General features: G+C 32.3%; 1 protein-coding gene across 1 annotated transcript; it reads left to right on the top strand.

Annotated features, from left to right (window-relative positions):
- The first annotated feature begins 51 nt into the window (after positions 1 to 51).
- Positions 52 to 7,285, top strand: LOC130420221 (uncharacterized protein DDB_G0290301-like). Its single transcript, XM_056747396.1, has 15 exons — positions 52 to 83; positions 374 to 577; positions 696 to 889; positions 986 to 1,022; positions 1,132 to 1,175; positions 2,861 to 2,947; positions 3,136 to 3,240; positions 3,464 to 3,568; positions 3,751 to 3,855; positions 5,204 to 5,308; positions 5,499 to 5,603; positions 5,793 to 5,897; positions 6,088 to 6,192; positions 6,382 to 6,486; positions 7,147 to 7,285. Exons 2-15 carry the CDS (start codon positions 553 to 555, stop codon positions 7,216 to 7,218), a joined length of 1,299 nt encoding a protein of 432 aa, XP_056603374.1. The 5' UTR covers positions 52 to 83; positions 374 to 552; the 3' UTR covers positions 7,219 to 7,285.
- Positions 7,286 to 9,978: the final 2,693 nt, after the last annotated feature.

The raw sequence follows: 9,978 nt of genomic DNA, 5'->3' as shown, positions 1-9,978 counted from the left end.
TTCACAACACTTTTTGTGTGTCTGCAGAATGAAAGTGAATGCAAGTGAGAGATGGAAAATTGGGAACTTTACACTCAGTGCAGGTAAGTCTTTATTGTATGACTGGGCTCATAAAATGAATGTTAGTTTAATTATGTTCAGTAATCTTTACTTGTGGATTAACATGGATCAGGTTGACTCCTCCTCCACAACACTTCTAAGTGAATCATAAAGAAATATAAGAATTTCATTAATTTAAATTCTCATTAACATACCATACCTGTATAAGAAATGGATACTAAACACAACTTCATTTTAAATTAATGTAATATTAAGATGTTTCATTTGATCCTTTTTTGTAGTTATGACTGTTTTACTTTAATTCATTTTCCAGGGGGGCTCAAATTGTTCCCAATTTTGGCTGGAAAAACAAACAACTCACACAAGGGATTAATTGACACTCTGATAAACCAAATTCAAGATCTGAAGAATGGTCATACAGTGGATGAGAGTGACATTGTTTTGGTTTTCTGTCCTATTGTTTCTCGAGCTGGAACTGATATTGAGGCAGCGATGAAAAAAATCTATTTCTCTACAGGTTGTCACAAATCACACAGTTTTCAAACATGTAAAAAAATTGAATGTTCTGAAACAAGGTGACACATTTCTAAAGGATTTAAACACATTTTTCTAAATTGTTTAATTTCTTTAAACAGTCTCAAAGATGGTGGTGCTAGTGGTGCTACATCACACATTTGACCCAGAGAAAACTGTACCAGACAGCAGCAGATGTGTCAACAGGACAGATATACTGACAGTGGACTGTCTGTTCTATGAAGACACAGGATTACTGAAGTGTCAGAAAAATGATGATGCAATCGACAAAGTTGTGAACTGGTTAATACAGCAGGTATTTAACAAGCCATATACTATGAAAACTGTCTAAAATGTATCATTTTAAGAAAGCTACTGTTTACTAATAGCGCACGTTGCCATTATTTTGCAGGGGGAGAAGAAAGGTATCAAAGCATGTCGACGGCAAGGTAGTTTAAAGTCACTTTTGTTGTAAATTACAAACATTTGTGTTCATGTGATATTACCTTTTGAGCAGTTACACACTTATAACTTTTAAACTGTCTTTATTTGAAATAGACCACTCATCATATTTCTGGACAGGGTGGTTTGGTCAATCTAAGGTGAGAAAAAACACTTTTTTTTCAGTTTAAATTAGAAAAGGCAAAATCTATTTTACAAAACATAATCCTGAGAGAGCTGTGAAACAGTTGTAAAGAACTCAAAAACAATAGATGGAATGTTTAAGGGTACATTTATATGACACCAGTTGAAACAAAAAAGCACTTTTGCACTTTAGCTGTTTATTTACATGGCCACGGTGTCTCGGGCCTGTGAAAAATGTTGATGTCATGCCCACATGTATTATATGTTCAGTCTTTAAGTATGCATGAGAATAACCAAAACAATAATGGCTGACTACAGGATTGTGTTTGTACTACTCAATGTAAAGAGTAGATTTACTGCATCACTACGTCTAATGCAGACAAAAATCATCTAACAGTGCTTTTGAGTAAACCTGGGTATGCATGTGCGGTCATATAGCCTACTGTAGTGCTTCATTACAGAGTGACATCGCCAACTACTGGCCTGAATTCATAATACTTAGTTTTTAGATGTTTTTGTGAAGACGGATCATTTTGACAATGTTGTTGAATGTATGTGTAACGTTAAGTAAAACGTGTACATTTTTGCTATATTGTTTTCAAGTATATGTACCCTTGTGTTTTTAACTTTTTAAATATTAAAACTGAAGTACTTCTTCTTTGCTTAAATACTTTTTTACCCTCTGAGGTAAAGAGACAAACAAAGGGAAGTATTCATTCGTATGTTGAATTGAATGTAGAGTTTTGCACAATATTGTGCTATTTCCCTCTGTGTTCATCAGAACAAAGAAATGTATACTGATTTAAAACAACTCGAGGGTACGTAAATTATAACACAATTTTCATTTTTAGGGTGAACTAACCCTTTAAGTGTAATCAACATCCAAGGTGCCTTTTTGAGCAGTTTTCCACTATGGAGATTCAAGAAGTTGCCGTTACTCTTACGCATTTGCCGGCTACTTTGGATTTTGGGCTCCTAATGGCAGATACTGGCTTTATTTTACTTCTTCATTAATTTGGAGATTAAATGTTAAATCATTAGAATCTAAAAGTGTCTTTTAAAACAGTAATGTTATGTGCTATTCATTTTGAAAAAATGTGCGATTCAAATATTTATTAATTAATCGATTCACAGCACTCATACACTTCTCCACACTGTTAGACCTAATGTTGTTTGTACTTTAAAGTAATTATGAGTAATATTGGGGATTTTGCATCCATAAAATAAAAATCTTGGTTTGTTTAACTTGTTAAAAAACATAATCCATAAACTTGCGAAGTTGCAATGAACTTGATATATGTTACAGCCTGTTTATGGTTCATAGGTCTTGGATTTCAAACATTTTTGATTGTTGAAAGGATAGTTCACTTTAGAATTAAAATTCTATCATCAATAACTCACCCATGAGTCGTTTCACAACTGTAAGAAAAATATATATATGCTGTGTTTAGGCCTGATATGTTTCTTTGTCATCAACAATATGTGTTTTCAAAATTGTGGACAAATTATATAAATTTACAGGATTTTACAGGTTTTTATTAATCTTGTCAGGAAGTGTTTAAAGAAATCCCATCTAAGAGTTATAGAAGATGTTTTTCAATTAAAGTTAAAAATATATGCAATATATTTAACCGCAATATCTATAACAAAATAAAGTAACATTCATTGTAATAAAAAAGTTTAACTCTCACATACTTTACAGCAGAAGGTGGAAAAGAAGACTCAAGAATCAAAGGACAGTCAGCATCACCAGTCAGCAGCGAATAAGATGAATACGAGTTCACAGGAGGTTATTTTAGTATTATTATTCTTTTCATCAAGTCTTTAGAGCGATAACATCATAGAGTTATAAGACATTTTTTAGTTCAATTTACCAATATATACAATATTTTGTTATAGATATAACGGTAAAATATTAAGTCAGCGCACTGGAATTTCACATTCATAATAATAGAGATTAACTCTCACATACAACAGCAGAATGGAGGAAATTCTCCACAGCTGGAAAAAGAGAATCAAGAATCAAAGGACAGTCAGCATCACCAGTTAGCAGCGAATAAGATGAATACGAGTTCACAGGAGGTTATTGTAGTTTTATTATTCTTTTCATGATGTCTTTAGAGAATTTACATCATGGAGTTATTAGAAATTTTTTGAGATCAAATTACCAATACATGCAATATTTTGTTATAGATATAACAGTCAAATATAAAGTCAGTGTACTGGAGTTTCACAAATATAAAGTCAGTGTACTGGAGTTTCACATTCATCATAATAAAAAGTTTAACTCTCACATACATTACAGCAGAATGAAGAAAATTCTCCACAGCTGGAAAAAGACAATCAAGAATCAAAGGAAAGTCAGCATCACCAGTCAGCAACGAAAAAGATGAATTTGAGTTTACAGGAGGTTACTGTATTTTTTTTCATCAAGTCTTTAGAGCGATTACATCATGGAGTTATAAGACATTTTTGAGTTAAATTCACCAATATATGCAATATTTTGTTATAGATATAACGGTAAAATATAAAGTAAGCACGCTGGAATTTCACATTCGTTATAATAGAGATTAACTCTCACATACTTTACAGCAGAATGGAGGAAATTGTCCACAGTCGGAAAAAGAGAATCAAGAATCAGAAGACAGTCAGCATCACCAGTCAGCAACGAAAAAGATGAATTTGAGTTTACAGGAGGTTACTGTATTTTTTTTCATCAAGTCTTTAGAGCGATTACATCATGGAGTTATAAGACATTTTTGAGTTCAATTCACCAATATATGCAATATTTTGTTATAGATATAACGGTAAAATATAAAGTAAGCACGCTGGAATTTCACATTCGTTATAATAGAGATTAACTCTCACATACTTTACAGCAGAATGGAGGAAATTGTCCACAGTCGGAAAAAGAGAATCAAGAATCAGAAGACAGTCAGCATCACCAGTCAGCAGCGAATAAGATGGATTCGAGCTCACAGGAGGTTACTGTATTTTTATTATTGTTTTCATGAAGTGTTTAGAGAATTTACATCATAGAGTGGCAAGACATTTTTGAGTTCAATTTACCAATATATGCAATATTTTGTTATAGAAATAACAGTAAAATATAAAGTCAGTGCACTGGAATTACACATTCATTATAATAGAGATTAACTCTCACATACTTTACAGCAGAATGGAGGAAATTGTCCACAGTCGGAAAAAGAGAATCAAGAATCAAAGGACAGTCAGCATCAGCAGTCAGCAGCGAATAAGATGAATTCGAGTTTACAGGAGGTTACTGAATTTTTTTTTCATCAAGACTTTAGAGCAATTACATCATAGATTTATAAGACATTTTTGAGTTCAACTCACCAATATATTCAATATTTTGTTCAAGGTATAACGGTAAAATATAAAGTAAGCACGCTGGAATTTCACATTCGTTATAATAGAGATTAACTCTCACATACTTTACAGCAGAATGGAGGAAATTGTCCACAGTCGGAAAAAGAGAATCAAGAATCAGAAGACAGTCAGCATCACCAGTCAGCAGCGAATAAGATGGATTCGAGCTCACAGGAGGTTACTGTATTTTTATTATTGTTTTCATGAAGTGTTTAGAGAATTTACATCATAGAGTGGCAAGACATTTTTGAGTTCAATTTACCAATATATGCAATATTTTGTTATAGAAATAACAGTAAAATATAAAGTCAGTGCACTGGAATTACACATTCATTATAATAGAGATTAACTCTCACATACTTTACAGCAGAATGGAGGAAATTGTCCACAGTCGGAAAAAGAGAATCAAGAATCAAAGGACAGTCAGCATCAGCAGTCAGCAGCGAATAAGATGAATTCGAGTTTACAGGAGGTTACTGAATTTTTTTTTCATCAAGACTTTAGAGCAATTACATCATAGATTTATAAGACATTTTTGAGTTCAACTCACCAATATATTCAATATTTTGTTCAAGGTATAACGGTAAAATATAAAGTAAGCACGCTGGAATTTCACATTCATTATAATAGAGATTAACTCTCACATACTTTACAGCAGAATGGAGGAAATTCTCCACAGTCGGAAAAAGAGAATCAAGAATCAAAGTACAGTCAGCATCACCAGTCAGCAACGAATAAGATGGATTCCAGCTCACAGGAGGTTACTGTATTTGTATTATTGTTTTCATGAAGTGTTTAAAGAATTTACATCATAGAGTGGTAAAATATTTTTGAGATCAATTTACCAATATATGCAATATTTTGTTATAGATATAACGTCAAGATATAACCTCAGTGCACTGGAATTTCACATTCATTATAATAGAGATTAACTCTCACATACTTTACAGCAGAATAAAGGAAATTCTCCACAGCTGGAAAAAGAGAATCAAGAATCAAAGGAAAGTCAGCATCACCAGTCAGCAGCAAATAAGATGAATACGAGTTCACAGGAGGTTATTTTAGTTTTTTATTCTTTTCGTTAAGTCTTTAGAGCGATAACATCATACAGTTATAAAACATTTTTGAGTTCAATTTAACAATATATCCAATATTTTGTTATAGATATAACGTCAAGATATAACCTCAGTGCACTGGAATTTCACATTCATTATAATAGAGATTAACTCTCACATACATTACAGCAGAATGAAGGAAATTCTCCAAAGTCGGAAAAAGAGAATCAAGAATTAAAGGACAGTCAGCATCACCAGTCAGCAACGAATAAGATGGATTCCAGCTCACAGGAGGTTACTGTATTTGTATTATTGTTTTCATGAAGTGTTTAAAGAATTTACATCATAGAGTGGTAAAATATTTTTGAGATCAATTTACCAATATATGCAATATTTTGTTATAGATATAACGTCAAGATATAACCTCAGTGCACTGGAATTTCACATTCATTATAATAGAGATTAACTCTCACATACTTTACAGCAGAATAAAGGAAATTCTCCACAGCTGGAAAAAGAGAATCAAGAATCAAAGGAAAGTCAGCATCACCAGTCAGCAGCAAATAAGATGAATACGAGTTCACAGGAGGTTATTTTAGTTTTTTATTCTTTTCGTTAAGTCTTTAGAGCGATAACATCATACAGTTATAAAACATTTTTGAGTTCAATTTAACAATATATCCAATATTTTGTTATAGATATAACGTCAAGATATAACCTCAGTGCACTGGAATTTCACATTCATTATAATAGAGATTAACTCTCACATACATTACAGCAGAATGAAGGAAATTCTCCAAAGTCGGAAAAAGAGAATCAAGAATTAAAGGACAGTCAGCATCACCAGTCAGCACTGAATAAGATGAATACGAGCTCACAGGAGGTTACTGTATTCTCATTATTCTTTTCATGAAGTGAAATAGAAGTTAAAGAAGATATTTTTTAATTTACGTTATACAGTAAATGTAAAAATTTTAACAGTCACATCTTTAACCAAATACAGTCAGTGATCTTGACATTCATTATTACAGAGTTTTTGTCATCTTCAAGTAATAAGGGAGGAATGGTTATGCATTCAAAAACTGTAAATATTTGTACACAAGCTTATCTGAAGTAAGCTGTATGATGATTTGGAATAGTTTGCAGAGTGTCACATTTTGTCACATTTATTAAAACAAAAATGTATTATTTTCTCTAGGAAATAAACAGGGATCTTCAAGTGACAGTAGGTTATAATTACATTTCTTCAATAAATCTTAGTTTGGATTCTGTAGTGTATGACTTCCCATGAAGAAATTAAAAGCAACTCAAATGTATTAATATAATACAATCAGTATATTAATTCAAAAATATTATTTAAATGTAATTATTGATCATACAAACAGATTCATCTTTTTTTTCAGAATTTCAGAATTAAGTAAATCCCAGTGCTAGGAATTATTTTAATTTAAACTTTCATACAAAGAATAATTTCTAACACAGTTTTTTTTATTCCTAAACATGTTAGACTGAAGCATACTTGAGAGTTCTATTTTTCTGACAGTTGTCTCCCCAGAAATGCAGCAGATGGGATCATGTTCCTAGTCCATCCGACTGGAGACACAAACATGTCTGATGTGGATGTTCCCTGCAGAGACAGTTTGTAGAAGTGGACATTTATAAATAAATATTAATTGTTCAGATTTCTTGCTTAGATTTAATTTGTAAACTAGTCTATTGGTTGTACCCCACAATGCAAATATACAGTAAGGCAAAAATGCAACTAATACTGTCCAGCCAGTTATTACAGTATACACCCCTTCAATGTGATAGAAAACTCTTCCGTTTTGCACCGGTGTCCTGATCAGCCTTTGTCAGGGTTTACTATATGTTAAAGAAACAAGTTGCTCAATACAGTAACCCTTACATATTTTATTGAGATATTGTGCAATGGTTATGCAATGGGATATTATTAGCTCTTTGGTGATATGTAAGTGTCTAAGTAAACGTGTGCAAATAAGTAATAGCCTCATTAACAATTATTAAACAGGTGAAGTTAATGCCTAAAATATTAAATGAGTGCAATGTATGTAATGACAAATGAAAAGGATTCAGATTTATCATTTTAGTTGATATGTACTAATAAACACATCTCAATGACAAATTAAAGAAATATCCAAAGGAATAAATTAAGTGTTTGCAACTCTGTGCCGTCCCCTTCTCTATGTTATGTATTGATAAACTGTCTGCTACTGTACCTATTTTTGGCTGATAACTCTGTTGATTCAATACCGATCATTACACATAAAGTGTTAAAAAAGTATATTTTTTTTACTTTAATTTATGTTTTATTTATGTGAATTTTAGACACTTATAGGGGACACAAGATGCTTGAAGTATCACAGGATTCATAATGTAAGGAAAAAATCTTTGTACAGTGATTTTTCCCAGCAAAATGTGTTCCTCAACATCTTTTGTCAGTGCTGGAATAGCAATCCAGTCAAAGAGGATTTCCATAAACCAAACCAAGATTGAAGAGAATATACAGTATGACCCAACAGAACTGTGACTACTGAATAATAATGAATATTTTAGATGTTAAAGAGAATCAGTCATTATTAGTAACAAAGCACCAAGCACAATTTTTAAAAAGCACGGCAAAAGAGACCTATGAATTTCTGGTTTGTATGTACAACTTTGGTGTGAATCTTATACAGCTGGTTATTTTTAAAATTTTGTCTGTGTAGCTGTTGGTTGAAATTGTTTCTTTAAGACATGTGGTTATGAGTGTAATAACAAGAAAATCATAATTTCAGAAGCCTAATTGAAATGAAAGGTTTATTTGTATATACATTATATATAGATTAATTTTATGTTATTTTCTATAATATTTTATCCACTGAGTATCAGAGACTGTTGTTTGCAGTTGTGCTGTATAAACGAGTTAATGGATAATTATTCAGTTAAAAGCATTTATTTTTATTTAAGTAAAAAATTATGATGACAAATGTGATTAAATTCATGCAATGGTTATGGTAAAATTCGTGAATAAGTTATTTACTATCATTTATATTAAGTTTGTTTATGGGCTAGTTGTCATATCTCTTTAAATTTTAAGCGCCCCATCGTTGACATGACTGCTTGATTGGCGTCGCTCCGGTGAAGCTCACTTCAGCTATAAAATGAGAATAATAAACTACCACTCCCAGTCGGGTAGAGGAGGCTTCCCCACAACACTAACACAGACTGACAGTCGAACATGTTACAATTTATATTTTTAATATCTAATAAACTAGATTCTTGCATTTGATCGAGTCTTTTGAAACAAACATTACTACCACAGAGTTTCAATCATCCTGTTGTTCTTAGGGAAAACAGTCAATTTAACATTGATAAATAATGCTAGAATTATTTTGTTGGACGTACACTTCTGTACAAAAATTCATTTCTGTTCACCAAGCCTGATTTCATCCAAAAAAGAACCCTGTTATTTTATGTATGCCTGTTTTTTTAATAAATAGTATAACATTATGCATATTGTTATCAGATATATTGTGAATTTTGTATAAATTGTATTTTGCGAGACAAACCCCCACCAAAAAAGTCTTATGGGCGGCCGACTTGGTTCAATTCGAGCACTGGTTAAAAGTGAAAGTGAAGGTGAGCTCGAGAATATTGGCTTGATAGCAGGAAAGCTAAAACTGCTCGGCAAGGATATTATAAAAAACATTGATTTGTACAGACTACCGTATTATTTAACTGCTTTGTGAGATTCAAGTCATTTCTTCAACAGGAGATTTTGTGAAGGACAGGAGAGGTAAGGGTTAGCGTCATTCATAGCACAGTTTTCATTTCACCGTCTCGGTTACGCGATATAATACCAACTTCTAGCCAAATTAACCTTGAATTTGGTTACATGTCCTTATTGTCAAAATAACCTTAAATTTGGTTAGGCTAATGTCGTTATTGTCAAAATAACCTTAAATTTGGTTAGGCTACATGTCGTTATTGTCAAAATATCTCGCGAAATGTATGATATGTCATCATGTAAGCAAAGCCAACAGTGAGGTTTGGTTTCATTTCTTTGACATGTTTTCTGCGGAGCCTGTGCTGTTTATTTTAGGGATATGGTTAGATATCTGACAGCCCAAATTTTGCTTGATTTTATCCTTGACGTCAGGCTGTTTAGACGCCCATCATTCCTAAAATTGCTTGATATGAAGCGATCGAATTGTCAAGAGTAAGAAGATTGGCTTACGGAATAATTTTGTAGCGTCATGATTTATTTCGATTTTACAGCACAATTTCATTCATTTAGCTTGAATTTTGGTAGGCCTTTTAAATTCCTAACGTAGGTAAGGAATGTGACGTGTTTTCACAATTCTTAAGACATTAA

The sequence above is a fragment of the Triplophysa dalaica genome, chromosome 4 (assembly GCF_015846415.1).
Source record: "Triplophysa dalaica isolate WHDGS20190420 chromosome 4, ASM1584641v1, whole genome shotgun sequence".
Lineage (NCBI taxonomy): Eukaryota > Metazoa > Chordata > Actinopteri > Cypriniformes > Nemacheilidae > Triplophysa > Triplophysa dalaica.
The sequence above is the reverse complement of the archived record's forward strand: the minus strand, read 5'-3'. Positions and strand labels throughout refer to the sequence as shown.